Source organism: Wolffia australiana, chromosome 20, assembly GCF_029677425.1.
Source record: "Wolffia australiana isolate 7733 chromosome 20, ASM2967742v1".
NCBI classification, from domain to species: Eukaryota; Viridiplantae; Streptophyta; class Magnoliopsida; order Alismatales; family Araceae; genus Wolffia; species Wolffia australiana.
Window position 1 is genome coordinate 5,260,038 of NC_135854.1, and position 19,414 is coordinate 5,279,451.

The 19,414-nt window shown below is 42.1% G+C and overlaps 2 protein-coding genes across 3 annotated transcripts; both read left to right on the plus strand.

The window, feature by feature from the left end:
• Positions 1-2,186: 2,186 nt before the first annotated feature.
• LOC144716318 (flagellar radial spoke protein 5-like) lies at positions 2,187-8,396 on the plus strand. Its single transcript, XM_078591441.1, is given in 10 exon segments — positions 2,187-2,468; positions 2,470-2,554; positions 2,656-2,740; positions 2,859-2,975; positions 4,733-4,797; positions 6,138-6,226; positions 6,627-6,706; positions 7,382-7,493; positions 7,581-7,700; positions 8,041-8,396. Coding segments are annotated over 10 exon segments (1,071 nt in total). The 5' UTR covers positions 2,187-2,333; the 3' UTR covers positions 8,224-8,396.
• Positions 8,380-10,109, plus strand: LOC144716320 (zinc finger A20 and AN1 domain-containing stress-associated protein 4-like). Of its 2 annotated transcripts, none has more exons than XM_078591442.1 (2): positions 8,380-8,539; positions 9,498-10,109. In XM_078591442.1, the coding sequence occupies exon 2, from the start codon at positions 9,514-9,516 to the stop codon at positions 10,021-10,023; it is 510 nt and encodes a 169-aa protein (XP_078447568.1). In that variant the 5' UTR covers positions 8,380-8,539; positions 9,498-9,513; the 3' UTR covers positions 10,024-10,109. The 2 variants fall into 2 exon arrangements, with proteins under 2 accessions (XP_078447568.1, XP_078447569.1); XM_078591443.1 differs by lacking the exon at positions 8,380-8,539 and adding an exon at positions 9,000-9,016.
• The last annotated feature ends 9,305 nt before the right edge of the window (positions 10,110-19,414 follow it).

The following is a 19,414-nucleotide window of genomic DNA, read 5'->3' on the forward strand; positions in this document are numbered from 1 at the left end:
GATTTAATACAGGCCTTTTTTCATTTGTCCATGTCACCCCTGCACATAAAAATTTGAAACTACAGTAATGATTGCCCATTATAGCATATTTTTGCAATGATAAATTAAATGGTGACATGTTAGACAAATACAATTTAAGTGGACCTAGTAAAATAAAATTTCCATGAATTTAATGTCAGAAAATTCGTAAAAATTAGATGCTGACTCTGAAAATCATTTCCTTCCAGAATATGATGTCTGAAACATCATGGTCATATTAACCCACTAAATAGCATGTTACCAGAGATATCCTCATAGAATGAATGTATTGGCCTAGAGCTCTTATCTTTCTCCGTCATCCATTCTGCTTTTCTTCATAAGCATACAAAGGATTGGAACTGACAACAGAACAACAAAGATTTGATGAGGATCAAAACAAAACAAACGCCACAAACAGACAACTGAACAGACTGTCGTTGAGTCCCATCCCATCCATCCAAAATGTCATTTGTCATCTGTCCAACAATCCTATAAAAACCCATGTACACATTATGACAATGAGACATGATAGTGTTTATACAGTGGGCTCCACCAGTCATACTTTTTGATCTCACGATCAGATCAACTCACGATTGGATTGACTCATGATCTGACCGATCTCACGACCGACGATAAAGATCAAAACAAAAACAAACTCCACAGACAGCCAACTGAACGGATGGTCATTGAGTCCCGTCCCGTCCTTCCAAATGTCATTCGCCATCCATCTAACAAGCCTATAAAAACCCATATCCACATAATGACAATGAGGATAGTCTTTTCATCATTTCAATAAACATCATTATAGTTCAGGGACAGAGACGGGACAATTTTTTGTCCCAATACGAAAAACTCATCCCGTCGGCAAGGTTGGACGAAAATTTGTCCCCAGACCTCTGGACGGGACAGTTTTCTTCCACTCGGACGAAAAAAACCGTCCTGTCGAAGGTCTTGGACGAAAAAACCGTCTTGTTCACGTCCCTGCACTGATTGTGGACGTCGGACTTGACGATCTTCGTCCCGTCCTGTACATCGTCCACATCCCAGACAATCCGGAACTAGGGATAGGCAAGCATCATCTGTCACGTCACACGTCACCGTGATGGATGTCGTGACGATGATGGTTTTAGGAGTCTGCGACGGTGACGGTGACAGATGACAAAGTAGTCATGACGGAGACGGGACGATGACGGGGTGAACAGGACATGTGACGTGACGGATTTTCTGAAAAGTTTCAACAGACAGAAAAATACAATTAACAATCATTATTTTAAAACATTTCAATTTCCTGGCATTTTGCACAGAAATCCCTTTTTTTTGCGCACTCAAACTGACACCGCCTATAAATTATTGGAGATGTATCCCTCAAATTTCCTGTCCTATAAATTTTCCCCAGTAAAAACCATAGGAAAAATTTAAAATTATACCACTTAATTTAGAAATTACCGTAATATCGTATTTTCTTGATAAGAATATCTATTTTTCACTAAAACATTAATTTCCTTATGAGCATAGAGCTAGTAAGAGTTGAATCAACTAGGAAGTAATATTGAACAAACAAATATTACATTTTTCAATCCAAGGAAGTAGTCTCAGATGCCGAGATTTTACAACCCAACTAAGCAAGTTGATCGAAGAACTTCAGCAGAGACGGTCAGCCCAGCTAGTGGAGAGGAGAGAGAAAGAGCGAAGAGTTCAAGAGAAAGAAAGAGAGAAGCACAAGACATATAATCAAATGGAGAAGAATACTGAGGGGGCTCGTATCCGTGCGCACAACAGCAATGAATCAAAGGAACCCACTAGAGATAAGCTGAACTCGCTACTAAGGGTTTCATTCACGTCACAGGTGACGGTGACGCCGTCACCTGTGACGTGTACGTGACGCGACTAATTCTGGAGGGACGGTGATGGGAACGTGACCGTTTCTTTGGTAAATGCTGGGATGCGTAACGGGACAGTGACGTGACCAAAAATCTGTCACGTTGCCGTCCGTCACATTTCGTCATCGTTCAGTCACGTTTCGTCATCCGTTCAGTCACGTTCAAATCATCCGTTCCTTATCCGGAACTATTACATCATACTTCTCAGCTGGGGCCCGCCAGTTATACTTTTCGATCTCACGATCGATTTACCTTGCGGCGACCGGAAATCGCCGATCGGTCCGATCGATCAGATCGATTGTCCGAAAGCTACGACTGTACAAGGCCAAGAGAAGTCTATCTCGCTATCTCATCCATGGCGTCGCCGGCAGCGGCGGCTTCCCTGCAGCCCCGCGGCGGCGCCGCCGCCCCTCTCCGGCGAGCGGCGGCGGCCCGATGGCGGGCGACGAGGACCGTCCGATGCGTGTCCACGGAGGAGAGGAGCAGCCGTCGGACGTCTGTGATCAGCGGAAACGACTCTCTGGACATCTGCCGCGTCCTCAACGGGATGTGGCAGACCAGCGGCGGATGGGGTAGAATCGATCGCGACGACGCCGTCGAAGCCATGCTCAGCTACGCCGACGCCGGTCTCTCCACCTTCGACATGGCCGACATCTGTAAACAAAAACCCTAATTTCGCAATCCCTTGTTCCGATTTCTGCCCTTTTTCCGCTCGATTTGGGGGAAAATTAGCGGTAATCGGTGATTTTCATCTCAGATGGGCCCTCGGAGGAGCTCTACGGGATCTTTATCAACAGAGTTCGTCGGGAGAGATCGCCGGAGCTGCTCGCGGAGGTCAGAGGGTGAGATTTTTGATTTGTTGGTCGGTTTTTTCTATGGATTGAATCGAATTGATGTTGTTATGGTTTGTTTGGAGAGATTTGATTTGGGTGGAGAATGATGGGGGGATGAATGTCGCAGGCTGACCAAGTGGGTGCCTCGGCCGGGGAAGATGACCGGCGATTATGTGAGGCAGAACATCGACGTCTCGAGGAAGAAGATGGATGTTGACTGCCTTGACATGCTCCAATTCCATTGGTTTTTCTCTCTCTAGTCTCTTTCTCTCTCTAGTATCTTTCTCTCTCTTCCCTGGTCTTTCTCGGCGAGACTAGTCTCTATCCTACTGGTCTCTCTCTCTCTCTCTCTAGCCTACACTTGTCTCTCTTCCACTGGTCTCTCTCTCTCTCTCTGTAGCCTTCACGGGTCTCTCTCTTGGTCTCTCTGTCTCTCTCTCCTACACAAGTCTCTGTCCATTGGTCTCGCTCTGATATCCTAGTCTCTCATCCACACTAGCCTCTCTCTCTCCCAACCTCATTTTCTCTCCCTCTCTCTCTCCCTCTCCCTTTCTCTCTCCTTCACTAGTCTCTCTCTCTCTCACGCTAGTCTTTCTCTCCCCCCTACACCACTCTCTCTCTCTCTCCCACTGGTCTGTCTCTCACCCTAGTCTCTCTCTCTCTCCCGCTGGTCTCTCTCTCACCCTAGTCTCTCTCTCTCTCCCACTGGTCTCTCTCTCTCTTCTATACTTGTCTCTCATCCACATTAGTCTCTTTCTCTCTCTCTTCTACACTTGTCTCCCATCCCCATTAGTCTCTTTCTCTCTCCCTCTCTTCTACTTCGGTCTCTCATCCACATTAGTCTCTTTCTCTCTCTCTCTCTCTCCTACTTTGGTCTCTCATCCTCAGTAGTCTCTTTCTCTCTCTCTTCTACTTTGGTCTCTCACCCACAGTAGTCTCTTTCTCTCTCTCTTCTACACTAGTCTCTCATCCCCATTAGTCTCTTTCTCTCTCTCTCTCTTCTACTTTGGTCGCTCATCCCCATTAGTCTCTCTCTCTCTCTCTCTCTCTCTCTCTTATACGCTAGTCTCTCATCCCCATTAGTCTCTTTCTCTCTCTTCTACTTTGGTCTCTCATCCACATTAGTCTCTTTCTCTCTCTCTTCTACACTAGTCTCTCATCCACATGAGTCTCTCTCTTTCACACCCTAGTCTCTCATCCACACTAGTCTCTCTCTCTCCCTCCCTCTCTTTCTCTCTCCCGTCCTCTCTCTCTCACTTCCTCTCTCTCCCTCCCTCCCTCTCTCTCTCTCTCCCTCTCCCCCTCCCTCTCTCTCCCTCCTCTCTCTCTCCTACACTATTCTCTCTCTCTCTCTCTCTTTCTCTGCCCCCTACACTACGCTCTCTCTCTCTCTCACCCTATTCTCTCTCTCTCTCCTACACTAGTCTCTCTCTCCCTCTCCCTCACCCTAGTCTCTCTCTCCCTCTCTCTCTCTCTCCCAACTACACCACTCTCTCTCACTATGGTTTCTCTCACCCTAGCCTCTCTCTCTCCTACACTAGTCTCTCTCTCCCTCTCTCTCTCTCCCAACTACACCACTCTCTCTCACTATGGTTTCTCTCCTACACTAGTCTCTCTTTCCCTCTCTCTCTCTCCCAACTACACCACTCTCACACTGGTCTCTCTCAACCTAGTCTCTCTCTCTCACTGGTCTCTATCTCACCCTAGTGTCTCGTTTCCATTAGTCTCTCTCTCCCCCTACACCACTCTCTCTCTCACCCGAGTCTCCCGTGCCCATTAGTCTCTTTCTCTCTCTCTCCATGCAACGGTGCAACAAAGGACTATTGTCCCTATCCCTTTCTCTCTCTTCTTCATCTCTCTCCCTCTCCTCCTCGCCTCTCTCTCTACTCCATCTCTTAATCTGCATCAATCCCTTCTGCGCACATTCAGGCGTTGACTTTCCATTTCTAGAAGTGTTATTGAAATATGAGATAAATAGGGCTTCAATTCTGGTTCTTTCAGGTGGGATTACTCCAACTCTGGCTACATAGACGCCCTTAAACACCTGGCCGACCTCAAAACCCAAGGTTTTGCTGAATCTTTCTCTCTCCATTGACTTTTTCAACTTTTTAAAAAAAGATCCTGCATTACTAAATTTCCAAGACCGCATTAGGGAACAATCTGAACTCTAGTAGTGATACGAACTTGCAAATTCGTATCAACTTCTTGGCTGCCCTCTTAAAGGAAGGGCTGCCCTATGTAAAGGAATTACATAAGGCCCAAATGGTTACAATGCCCCTATTGGGCTGGAATAACGAAATAGACCTAGATTCGGTGCAGATCATATTAGGAAGTCATCTAAGTTAATTTTTTGTATAACAGATAAAATTTAAATACACCTCTGATAGGATCCTAGGAGTAGTTTAGTCATGTTAGCCCACAGGGGCGTTCTAGTCATTTGCTATTATATATTTCCCTTTAAATAGGGATGCCCTCCCTTTAGGAGGGCAGCGAAGAAGAAAGAAAAGTCACTTGTCTCCTCTCCTACCTCCCTCTCCCGGTTTCCCTCACTTTCTCCTCAATCCCGTCCCGCGATCGTCTCCTCCTCACCGCATCTCCAGGCGGCTCGTCCTAGGCCGATCCCTACCCCCTCTGCTCGGCCTTCCGCCGACCATTCCCGTTTCTCTTCTCTACCCCGGGAACTTCTACCTTCCCTCATCCTCCACCCTCCTCCCGATACGAACGTAGATCAAGGTTCGTATCATTTGGTATCAGAGCCTTGATCTGGGTTCGTATCCGGAGGAGGTTGGAGGACGAGGTAAGGTAGAAGTTCCCGGGGTAGAGAAGAGAAACGGGAATGGTCGGCGGAAGGCCGAGCAGAGGGGGTAGGGATCGGCCTAGGACGAGCCGCCTGGAGATGCGGTGAGGAGGAGACGATCGCGGGGACGGGGATCGTTGAGGGAGAAAGTGAGGGAAACCGGGAGAGGGAGGTAGGAGAGGGGAGACAAGTGACTTCTTCTTTCTTCTTCGCTGCCCTCCTAAAGGGAGGGCATCCCTATTTAAAGGGAAATATATAATAGCAAATGACTAGAACGCCCCTGTGGGCTAACATGACTAAACTACTCCTAGGATCCTAATAACCTCTTACCCTCCTCTTAAGTTTTCACTGGTTATAAGAAACCAAGAAATTCGCCGAACTAAACTTCTGTCGTTCTAAGATGCCCACAGGTGGCATTGACCAACTTTTTGCATACTTTTTGCTGAATTTCGTTTGTATTAGAACTGATCAAGTAGCATAGTCATTTAATTAGTATTTAATACTTGAGATGAATATTTAAAATGTATATTTCACCCTCAGATTTTTTGTAGCCATTAGAAACCGAGAAATCCACCTCGCTGAACTCGTGTCGTTTTAAGACCACCTCAGGTAAAATCAAAACCTTAGCGTTGACCAATTTTGACACCGAGCGGCTTCAAATCATCCTGGAGAATGGTATCCCAATCGTAAGCAACCAGGTGAGCTTAGCTGCTTTCTCTAAACACATTATCAGAACATGATAATTTATGCGCATACTATGACGAAAATTGACATTGTCACCAAAATCTGTCATCATTCTCGTCCATAGCTTGAGTGACAGTGATGATGTTGTCGCCATCATCCTGGCCACATTCAAATGATGATTACCAGATGGCAATTTTATCATTATCTTTAGTCATCTGCTTGAGGTCAACAGAGGTTGAGTGATGAGCGGTCAGGAGACAATCGAGATTGTCATTCTGGCAAGGATGAATAACGGTCACTGTGACGACTCGTCAACACCCGTCTCGTCAGTCGTCAATGGTGACAGTGAAAAATAAAAGTAACGAGCCGATTTGAAGAAGTTAGCTGCCTTCTCAGGCTCTTTGCGCTTGACAGGTACAACATTCTGTCGTGGATATGCGGCCGCAACAGAGGATGGCTGAGCTCTGTCAGCTCTCTGGAGTCAAGCTTATCACGTGAGTCTCATTAATCTCCACCTTTAGGCTTTATCTCCTTATAAACTTTCAATTGGTATCAAAGCGATGCTTTCAGCCCCCCCTAAGATATAAGCGCTATAAATTTTATTTTATTTTATTTTTTGAGATGTAAGCTCCGTATTAAACACTCTCAATTAGCTCTAGACATGGTTGTTCTGTTCTTTTTGTGCGAATTTGTGTGAATTGTTCGTTCTGTTCGGTTTTCCGAACAGAACAAAACAAATTCGAACAGAACATCGCACAGACCCATGCAGTTCTTTTGTTCGCTTTGTGCGAATTTTGTTCTCGTTCTGTGCGAATGTGCAAATTTGTGCGAATGTGTGAATTTTGTTCGTTTTTGAAAAAAAAAACAGAACAAAGAACAATGCCCTGTGCGGTTCTTTTGCGCTAATTTTTGTTCGATTGAAACGAACAGAACAAATCTCATAACCATGGTACCAATCCCCCTCTTAGGCTAAATCTTTGATATAAAACTTTCACTTGGTATTAGAGCCATGCAATCAACCCCCATCTTAGGTTTATTTCCTAGATAAAATCTTGAATTGATACATCAGAGCCAAAAAGATCTAGATCATTACAAGTATCAAGAGTAGGTCCCACCTAGGATGATGCATGGACAGAGTCAAGCTGACCAAGAAAAGTCAACGTCAACAGGTATGGGACCGTGATGGGCGGCCTCCTGTCCGAGAAGTTTCTGGGCGCCAACATCTCCATCCCCTTCGCCGTCCCTCCTCTCAACACGCCGTCTCTGCAAAAGTACAAGAGGGTCAGCCCCTGTTCTCTAACCAGCATAAGTCAACTCTCAAAGTCAATGTTAAAGTCAAAGTCAACGTTTGATTTCTTGAGGATGCAGATGATTGATGCTTGGGGAGGATGGGGGCTCTTTCAGACCCTTCTCCAAACTTTGAAGAAAGTTGCCACCAAGCACGGTGTCTCGATATCGACTGTGGCGGTTAAGTATATACTGGATCAGGTAATGCTTTGACTTTCTTTTTGTTGACTTTTTATTTCACTTTTTTCTGTTGTCATGGTCAACTCATGGATTCTGACCTTGAAAGATCATCAGAAAAAATAGAAGTGTCAGAACTTCATATCATGAAGGAGTATGCTCTGTTGGATTTTTATTATGATTGACTTAGGAAAAATTTTGAGGTATTTTCTTTGGTTTTTGGATTCTCATGCGTTGACTTTTTAGATGGTTGACTAGTTAGAGAATTTTTTGAAGTAAAATTAAGCAGGAAAAGAAAAGTAGACTTTCTTAAGAAGTGGGTTTGACTTTTAGGGTTTTGACTCCTAAGTCGACTTCTGTACAGACGGCGGTGGCGGGGTCGATGGTGGGCGTGAGGCTGGGCCTGGCCCAGCACATCGCCGACACGAATGCGGTCTTCGGGTTGACCCTCGACGACGATGACATCAGCGCAATTGAAGAAGTCTCTAAGAAAGGAAGAGACCTGATGAACCTGATCGGCGACTGCGGAGATGAGTACCGACGTTGACCGTAGTTGACCTTCCCCGGTGGGTCCCACATTAAGGAGAAGTCGTCAATATCTTATGCGGCGGGAATCTACTGTAATTTTTTTTCTTTTAGAGGAGGTTATGGATAATATCTCATTCGGCGGATTTCGAGGCGTCTCCACCGCCCTTATAAATGCAACCCTGGCTTCTTAAATCTGGCCTTAACAACTTTCTTATTCTTCTCTCTCTCTCTCGTTCTTTTCTCTCGGCAAAGGCGATCGGAGGAGGAGCGAGGGAGACGGAGAGGAGGGGAAATCGTCCGATCGGAAGCCTAAAGTTCGTAGGAATTCGGCTCTGGTATGTGCTTGTGTTAATCCTCGATTCTTACGCGGATTTTGACCTTTTTTTCCATTGATTGGTAATTTTCTTCTGTTTTTTCGCGTAGATTTATGATTCGGCACCCCTCTGCTTGGCTTTTTGCGTCGTTTTAGGAATTCGGCTCTGGTTTGTGGTTTGTGTTCAATCTCGTTTCTTACGCAATTTTTGATCGATTTTTTTTATTTATTAGCAGTTTTTTACGGTGAGTCGGCGTTCTGTTAAAGTTTCTTCGTCTGGATTTATGATTCGGTAGCCCTCTTTTTGCGTCGTTTTAGGAATTAGGCTCTGGTTTGAAAATTTTGTTCTTCATCGTTTCTTACGCAATTTTTGAGCGATCTTTTTGATTTATTAGCAAGTTTTTTTACGGTGAGTCGGTGTTCTGTTATAGTTTTTTCATTTAGATTTATTATTCGGTCTCTACTTGGCTTTTCGCATCGTATTAGGAATTCGGCTCTGGTTTGTAATTTTTGTTCATCATCGTTTCTAAAGCGGTTTTTGATCGGGCTTTTTCAATGATGATCAGTTTTTTTTTGCAGTGAATCGGTTCTGTTGTCAGTTTTTTCGCTTAGATTTATGATTCGGTACTCCTCCGGTTGGATTCTCGCATCGTTTTTGGAATTCGGCTCTGGGATGTGCTTTGTACTCATCCTCGTTTCTTACGCGGTTTTTGATCGGTTGCTTTAATTGATTAGCAGTTTTTTTCAGTGATTCAGTTCTCTGGTCAGTTTTTTTCCGTAGATAAATGATTATTTACCCTTCCGCTAGGCATTTCGCGTGGTTAATGCGTTTTTTAAAAAATATTTCGATGGAGTTGCGTGTCCGTGTTTTCCTCAATTATACTAATCGATCAGACGTCAGCGTTTTTTGGATTTTCCGTGGAACGGAAGAAATTTCCGATTTAATCTCCTAGCAGATTAAGATATCACCGCCCTTGCAGATAAACCCGGAGAGGAATGGCGGAAGAACACCGTTTCGAATCTCAACCGGAGGCTCAACGCCTCTGCGCGAACAACTGTGGTTTCTTCGGCAGCCCATCCACGCTTAACCTCTGCTCCAAATGCTACCGCGATTACCGCTTCAAGGAGGACAGGGAATCATCTGCCCAAGAAATCATAGAAAAATCTCTCCAAATTCCGCCTGAAATTATCGAGAATTTGCCAGGCTCTACATCCACGCTTGATTCAAATTCCACTCCTGAGCTCTCTTCTGTCGTCCAGACAGAGACAGAGGAGTCGGCGGGGTTCGCCGCCGCCCCGCTGCCGCCGTCGCGGCCGGGACGGTGCACGACGTGCAAGAAGAAGGTGGGTCTGATGGGGTTCAGATGTCGGTGCGGCGACACGTTCTGCGGCGGCCATCGGTACCCGGAGCAGCACGACTGCGGCTTCGACTTCAAGACCACTGCTCGGGCCGCCATCGCCCGCGCCAACCCCATCGTGAAGGCCGACAAACTTCAGAAGATTTAGGGTAAATGTTTCTGGCCTTCTCGACGCTATCATGTTACTTGTTCTTCATGGTTTTCCTTAGAATGTCAGATTTTCCTTTTTCGCAATTGTTCGTTCTTGCTTGCCCAAATAAGGTTCCTCAGTCATCTGAATTGACTTCGTAACATGAAAATGCATCTGAATTGACTGTAACATGAAGATGCATGTGAATTGACTTCGTAACCTGAAGATGCATCTGAATTGAACTTGTAATATGAAGATGCGTGTGAATTGACTTTGTAACATGAAGATGCATCTGAATTGACTTTGTAATGTGAAAATGCATGTGAATTGACTTCGTAACCTGAAGATGCATCTGAATTGAACTTGTAATATGAAGATGCGTGTGAATTGACTTTGTAACATGAAGATGCATCTGAATTGACTTTGTAACGTGAAAATGCATGTGAATTGACTGTGTAACATGAAGATGCATGTGAATTGACTTTGTAACATGAAGATGCATGTGAATTGACTTTGTAACATGAAAATGCATCTGAATTGACTGTGTAACATGAAGATGCATGTGAATTGACTGTGTAACCTGAAGATGCATGTGAATTGACTTTGTAACATGAAGATGCATGTGAATTGACTTTGTAACATGAAGATGCATCTGAATTGACTTTGTAACATGAAAATGCATCTGAATTGACTGTGTAACATGAATATGCATGTGAATTGACTTTGTAACATGAAGATGTGTCTTGTGTTAAGAATCTATCCACTGATTGATCTTGATTGATTCTTAACATAACCTAGGAACATTATCGACAGTTATTTTAAGGAATCAAAACTCTGGAATGATTGGTTTGAAGATTTGTCAATGAATCAAGACTCTGGAATGATTGGTTTGAAGATTTGTCTATGAATCAAGAGGCAAAAGAATCAGCTAGTTTCCTTTTTCTTAAGAGTCGACCTATGCTAGCGCATTCTCAATTTAAGTTTGACCAGAAGTGAATTCGATTCCGTATCTTGCTTATATTAATCCTAAAATTTGTGAAGTGAACGAGTATATGTGATATGTGTAAACTAAGATGAATTCTTGGCGAGTATATGATGATTGAATCTAATTGATGAGGGTTTCTACCAATTTATGTGTATCAAGAATGTTTCTTTGGGAAGGAATTAATGAAGAGGTAATCTTATTCCTCTCGAACACCTTTAATAGTGGACTATTCTTAGAAAATTCCTATCTTTGGTCCTTTTGATTTTATGGATTCTTCCAGCATTTAAACTGCCATGTAGCTGAATTCTCCTTGTTATCCTCGTCGATTTTATACCAGAATTCATTTGATATAAGATGGAATCTGAAAAAGTCTAGGATATTCTCTATATTTGAACTTTAATTTCATCTAAAATTATATTTAGAATGCTTTTACACAATCTAGAATCTAAACATATCGATTCCATTATTTATACACATTGGATGGGGAACAACCGCTACTTGAGTTATTTATTTAAGGTCATTAGGTCCCATGTATCTGAACTTTATAGAATACTTGAAGAAACAAAGTGTTCAACAGCATTGCACATCAATTATGTGTGTGGACATGATTTATAAACAAGTGTTCCACAGCATTGTACATCAATTATGCAGACATGATTATCCACATCAGCTATTCTCAGAGTAGAAATGAGAACACTTAAAGGGAAAATAATGAACATTTACAGTGGAATCCTTGGTTTATTTCTCAAATAATTCCACTTGCAAAGCTTTAAAATTATCAATCAGTTTGGAGAATCTAGAGATTTTAAGTAATACACTGACAACTACATTACAACACGCTGTATATATTACAACAAAGAGAAACAAGCCTGCGTTCAAGATTTCAACTCCACCATAGGGAAGAATTTTCATACAGAGGTAAACCAAATTAATAAGATATATGAAATAATTGAATCCACACTCGATCTTAAAATGAGTCATTTGAACTAAGATAATGGAAGACATATCTTCTTTGTCTTTTTATTAGTAAAAAATTATCACTATATTTCGATTTGTGTTTTTTTATTGACATGTGTGGTTCTGCTATTTGCCCTACGAGGCTTTCAAGTACTTAATTAGGTTGTTCATCAATAATCAAATAGAAGAATATGATATGGTTTTGAGACAAAACTGGGCTACTGCCAAATCAGTTAAGCATTTCGGTGCTTGTTATTTCTTTTCACCTTGATAAGAAAGGCTCTTTTATAGTAACTTAGAAAATATCAAACGTATAAGTGTAATAGAATTTATTTCAACTGTCAATGTTCGTGCTAGTTTTTAGAAACCACCCTAGAACTATCAAAATTAGTCTAGATCAGGATTACTGCTCCTAGAAGTGTACTTGCTTTTCATATTTGGAATTAAAAGAAAAACCCAAAATATTAAAAAATAGGAAATTAATAAGGCCCTTCATGTTCTGCCAGTGTCATGGCGCCACACGTTATGCTAACTGTCGGCTTCCACTGCTGTTCGCCACCAAAGAAACTACAATAAATTTGGAAAATCTGCGGTCCATAGCCTAAGAAAGCAAAGATAATGAAAACCAATGGGCTAAGGGGCTGAAGAAACAGGTAAGGTTTTTATTTATTTTTATAAATATTCAGACCGCACCGCACAAACCGCACAATCGCACTGCTTGGAGACCTGTGAAGTGTGCTCTATGGCTACTCTGTGGGGTGCATGGTGTGAAATGTGACGTTAGAAAAATGTCGCAGAATATTTGCCTTTGGTGTGGAATTAATCAGTGGACCCTGCTACATGGACAACCGGTTGCCCCAAAGGAATCTTGGGCAACTGGTTGCCTCATTTTTTTTGGCGCTCTTCTTCTTTCGCACTCTCTCTCGCCTCTTTCACGCTCTTTTTTTTTCCGCTATCCCTCGCGCTCTGTTTTTCTCTGCTATCTCTCCTTTTCCCGAGCAACTCGTAATCCCCTCTCTCTCTCTCTAACTTTACTCTCTCTCTCTCGGATTCTAAGCAAACCACTTGGTCCTGACTGAATTCTAAGCATACAGAAACCAAAAAGTGTTATTAATGCATTTTAAGTGGATTCTAAATCTTACAGCAACAGGGATATCCTCCTCAAGATAGTTGTCAAAATCCCAGTTGTACATCTCGACAAAATCAAGTTGCTTCTAGAAGTCCTCTATAATAGTTGAAAGTCGCTCATGCAGGTTGAATAGCGGCGGAGAAACAGACCTATGACTCTCTTCAAGGATGCTCACTAACCCCCGGCTAAGCTCTCCAATCTAACTCGAAAGGGCAGAATTCTGACCAGCTTCCAACAGTCTAGAAATCTTAACATGGACATCCTCAAAGCGTTGAGACAATTGGGCATCTTCCAATAATTTTGACATTTGGTCAAAGAATTTGTCTGATATCTCCCTCAGTTGACTTTTACTAGTATAGCCTGAGACCCTCTCGGTGAGACGAGTTAAAGTTTCAGTCAACTTTGTCACTAGTTGTGACTCCTCCCACGAAGACAGGACATCATCGTTGCCCTCACTAGGTTGTATTGCCAGATTCTGTTCTTCGGGTATGGCAGATCTGTAACCATTAATACGAGCAGATACTCTTGTATTATATGGTTTGAAAGAAGTTTTTCCCTCTTCATTTGAGCCCTTTTGGTCAATGCGTGTGCTCAGGCCGGCACCCCTCACTTCAACAATCCACATGTCGAACCCTCGAGTAGCCATGCTTTGTGCAAATGAAGCCTGAAATAGGGGGAAAAAATGAGAGGAAATGAGCCTAAGCTACCCAAGATGACCAACATCCGAGAAACACAACTAAGTTACCACGAAATTAATGCAAAATGTTAAATAAATTACATCATCCAAAGGATTATGATCTCCTCTTCTTATGCCCAGATCCCAAAAGAACAAAATGGGATAAAGCCAAAAGAGTTTATAGGATATTGATACGAAATATTAGATAAATTTGTAAACAAGCTAAAGGATTAGGATTTTCTCTTCTCAAGCCCAAATCCCAAATTGCCAATCTGGGATAAAGCCAATAAATTTGCTAGGAGATTTAAAACTAATTTTCCAGTCTCTCTGGCTTTAAGCTGGAAAAAGTTAATATGAATCCAATCAGCAAAGAAAAATTCAGATGAGAATTGTCAGTTGGACGCATCCCGTGTTACACAAGCATGCGCTCAGTTGTGAGGTAAAGATGAATAAAAATACTCTCATTTAAAGGATTCAGAATGAATATGTATTCATTGTAGAATTTCAGAGTATTTATGCAATAAGATGGATGAAGAAATATAAAAATAACAAACATTACCTCTCTATTTGGCTTTAAAACAGTCGTCGATTTCATCTTTTCGGTAATCACTAACCTGGGCCCGCAACTTCAAGACTTCATGGCTTTCTTGAGAAAGGCAAGACTGCTCTTGAATTACCCACGGAATAGGTGTTGACGGAGTTGACCAAGATACAATCAAACTGTTTTACAAGTTCTGGCGTTGTGCCCTTGCTGCCCGCAGCTAGAGCAAGTGACACCCCTCTACTTCTTTTTACTTTGCAGCTGCTCTGCCATGCTTATGTAGCGCTTGTTCCCTATTATGGGTCGTCCTTTGCAACGAGCTTTCAACGGATTTCTAACAATATCTTCCTCTAAATCAGACAACGCACGGTGCGATGTCTGTAGGTTTCTTTCACTAGTTTCACCCAAAACAATCATTCATGCCTTGTACAACTGAAATGTGCTCTCGGTTCCAATTGAACGGTGTGAAATGGGCTTTGTCAGAGCCGTTAGTTCAGACAGACGTTGATCTTCGGTCATTCCTTGTGTAGCCCTGACTTCAGAGCTGGGTCGCGTAGCCAACACAACATCGATGAAGACAGACTGAATATCCACAATTTTACAGTCCTATTTCCAGCGTCGATTAAACATTAAGACAGGGCATGATAATATGTTATTGTGGCGAAAACAACACAGCATGTGTCTCCATACAATACCGAGCCAAATCGCCTTCCTACAGGAGCACGTACTTTGCTCAACAGAGCCAATGGATATTCTCACAACACGAAATTTGTTTGGAAAGTCTTTGTGACTGATTAGGAAATATACTTGATCTTTGGAATCATCTGCAACACCGGTATATGAAAGCGACATTCCTGATTCAGCTTTGAGAAGAACCTGGGCTTAATTTGTCAGTATTTGAAGAGCGTCATTAATTAGAGGATCCATTGTTGTTGCGGCGAACTTGGTGGAAAGGCTAGCTTGGGAACTCTTCTCTCGCGATCGTGTTTCTACTGCATCGAAACCATCAATAATGCGCAATAGAGACGAATTCGACAATAACGCGGATTTAATCTGACAGTTGACCATCTCCTAGCGTTGTATAGAAGACACACCAGCGACGAAGTTGTTATGGGTGTAGGCGAATACCCACTACTTCTTTTTTTCCTCTAGAACTCGAAGATAGGATTCTGCCGCTTGCCATTTTGACTTCAATGTTGAAAATTCCATCTCGAATTCATCAACATCTTCAATGGAGCCGACCCTCCAAAAATCATCCATGAATCCGCTGAGATTGGCCCTCAAAGAGCTAGCTAGAGCATGAGTGATATTCTGGGAAATGTGGAATCTGCACAGTAGATGGACTGTAGTGGGCCAAATGTCCTTAATAGCTCGGGCCAATTCCATATCGCCATCTGTAAACAAGACGATGGGATCGAGATTCGTATATGATCAAAATTGTTGAAGAGCCCAAGAGTAGGAGTCAGATTGCTCGTTGGACAAAAGACAACCAGCAGTCAATACTGTCAAACCATGGTTATTGATCACTGTGAACAACTCTAGGGGCATGCCAAAGCGATTCGTCTTGTATGTAGCATCAATTTCTAAAACATCGTTGAACTGCACATACTTCTCTTTGCCATTAGCTGAAATCTAGAAAACTCTCTTCAAGCGAAGTGTGTCATCATTCAATTGGAAATTGAAGGACCAACCATGATTGGACTTCTCTTTCAATAATTTGACAAAATCGTTAGTCTCGCGAGCTCTGCTAGAAGATTTTTGTAAAAAATTATGTACGTCTCTTATTGTCCACGTAACTGGAACATCTGGGAAATGCTCCTACTCTACCAATGTCTTGATTTGAGATCACCTGAGCATGCCAAGTTCGTTTAACTCCAGCATTTTTTTTTTCAATTTGTCCGGAATGAAGCAATTTTGCGGCATTTGGGCCAATTCAACTTCCGTAAAAAGATCGTGATTGTGCTGATTATTTATCTGATACACATCATAGACGCCCGAGGCTTGATTTAACCGCAACTTAATTACGAATGGACATTGACATTTCAATGTCCTCTTCTCTCTTTGGAACTCTGCAGAAACTGACTGCTTCATCGATGCCTGACCACCGCGAAAACAAAGAAACCTAATGAATTTCAAGTTCTTGGAACTCTTCTGACCAAGGGGACAGTTGGCGTACTCGGTACACTTCTCACGTGCTTGCTCGAGTGTTTCAAAGACATCTCCAATGGATACTTTCTGAGTTTCTACAGAAGCCGAAATCAAGTTTCTACAACTATTCAAACTCCTTAGAACACCACTAGATGATGCAGGCCAAGCATGAGCAATTGACGATTCGACGACGGGAGCAACATCTAATACTCCCGTGCTAGCACAACCAACATCTTCATTCAAGGAGCTACCGGTGACCAACATCGCTTGAGGCAGCGGTGAAGCAGTTGCGTCTTCAGAGATTGTACCAACCCCAGCTTCAGCACCCTTCATTGCCGAAAATCAATTTTTAGGGTTTCCTATATTCTCTCTTCATGTCCCTCATAAATAGATAGATAGATAGATAGATAAAGAGAAAAAGAAGAAGCAGAAGAAGACAAAGAATAAGAAGAAGAAGACGATGATGAAGATAAAGAAGCAAACGATGAAGAGGAAGAAGACAGACAAGTCAAAGAAAAGAATAAGAAAGTGGAACCACCATCAAGTGATAACAAGAAGGAATGTATGAATTCAAGAGTTTAGAAAAGGGAAAGAAGAAGTAAATGTGTATATACTTGAAGCCCGGATTAACATTCTATAGTCACCAAGAGTCTCAGTGGACATCAAGGACCTAAACTAACCTTCTTCAATGACTTTTGAGATTTGGCACTACAGTTAAAGGAACAAGAGTACAAAATGAGTATTACTATGGTTCAGTTCATGCTCTATCGAATGATTGACAAAATAGTGGCTTCTATAAAACGGAACATAGTTGATCCATGTTTTATCTGTTACAAAACTTTCTGATTATCAATACATATCATGTAGCATGGCATCAATGTAAATCCGTAAATCCATTTTCATGCTGCAAGTTTATGTAATGACTTTTAATCATGTTTGCCAAAGATTGTAGCCCCATTTCACCAAATTATCTCTTTCCACGGATACATTCTTGTACTTGAAGAAAAAGGCGAGCTCGGTAAAGATACAAAGGCAAAAAAAGAAATTTTCAGACAAAGAATAAAAAACAGCACAAGCGAGGGCTCGGTTTCGAGATGAATATATCTACAGTCTCCATCAACTCAGTGAAATCAGCACTTAAGAAAACATTCATACAAAGCAGCGTGAAAGAGCAAGCAAACATTGAAAGCAATGAAGCTGTAGTGTGCGCAATATTAGCTCAATTTTCTGTCACACTCTTTGTCCTATGGGTGAGGAACTGCCCAGAAGGCATGTTCCAGCAATGTACTATCACGTTCATATCAATGCATTTTTTTCTAAAAAAAATAAAACAAAACAAAAAAAAGATAGATAGATGGATAGATAGATAGATAGATAGATAGATGGAGAGATTGCGGAAAATGCGGAGGAAGCAAGGTCCTACCTGGACTCGTCTTTCCGGGTCTGTCATCGTGTAGCCTAGTAGCCGTGTCTCGGCGTTGATGGTCGGGGCGGCGATTGTATGCGCTAACGGGGCTTTCTGAATCTTGAGAATCACCGGAGTATCACCAGAGGATCGCCGGAGGATCGCTGGGAAGAGAGAGAGAATGTAGAAAAATGAAAGGGCGCCAAAAAAAAGAAGAAGAGCGCCAAAAAAATGAGGCAACCGGTTGCCCCTCTAGCTGGGTTGTTAATCATTTCTAAATGCAAATGCCCAATTGAATATGATAAAATGATTTTTATTCCAGAAAGACAATTCATAATTCAAGTATCATAAGTCAAAGTCTGACCAAGTATCGAGCCTTCATTGCACTTAAAGCAATAAAATTTTTGAACCCAAAATAGATTCCCCCACTTCCAGCAAAGTTCATTCCCAGTACCAAGCCTTTTAAAACGAAGTATTAAAGCAATAAAATATTAAACCAAAAAAAAGGAAAAAGAAATTCCCCCACTTCCAGCAAAGTTCATTCCCAGGACCAAGCCTTTTAAAAGGAAATATTAAAGCAATAAACTTTTTAAACCAAAAAAAAAGAAAAAAAGAAATTCCCCCACTTCCAGCAAAGTTCATTTGCAGGACCAAGCCTTTTAAAACGAAATATTAAAGCAATAAACTTTTTAAAACCAAAAAAAAGAAAAAAGAATAAGAAATTCCCCAACTTCCAGCAAAGTTCATTTGCAGGACCAAGCCTTTTAAAACGAAATATTAAAGCAATAAACTTTTTAAACCAAAAAAAAAAGAAAAAAGAAATTCCCCCACTTCCAGTAAAGTTCATTCGCAGGACCAAGCCTTTTAAAACGAAATATTAAAGCAATAAACTTTTCGAACCAAAAAAAAAGAAAAAGAAATTCCCCCACTTCCAGCAAAGTTCATTCGCAGGACCAAGCCTTTTAAAACAAAATATTAAAGCAATAAAATTTTTAAACAAAAAAAATAATAAAATAGAAATTCCCCCACTTCCAGCAAAGTTCATTCCCAGGACCAAGCCTTTTAAAACGAAATATTAAAGCAATAAACTTTTTAAACCAAAAAAAAAGAAAAAATAAATTCCCCCACTTCCAGCAAAGTTCATTCGCAGGACCAAGCCTTTTAAAATGAATATTAAAGCAATAAACTTTTTAAACCAAAAAAAAGAAAAAAGAATAAGAAATTCCCCCACTTCCAGCAAAGTTCATTCCCAGGACCAAGCCTTTCAAAACGAAATATTAATTTATTTTTTAAAAAAGGAACCACGTGTCAAGAGCACGTGACCCGCACGTGAGGGGGCAAACGGGGTGCCTCCAGGGCGTGCCACGTATGCACACGTGTCCGTCGCCGCTCGCTCGACCACGTACCCGTCAAATCGGGCTGTGTGATGGGCCGTGGGGCCCACCGGGGATAACGATGGGCCTTGGGAAAGAGACAAGTGGAGAGTCCGAAAGCGGCAACCCGATCCACTAACGCCGATTCGGTCTCCTCCTCCGCCGACCACTATAAATACCCCTCCCACCCCTCTC

Excerpts from the sequence above, each read along its gene's own strand:
- LOC144716320 (XM_078591442.1), top strand. The coding sequence starts at position 9,514 with ATGGCGGAAGAACACCGTTTCGAATCTCAACCGGAGGCTCAACGCCTC.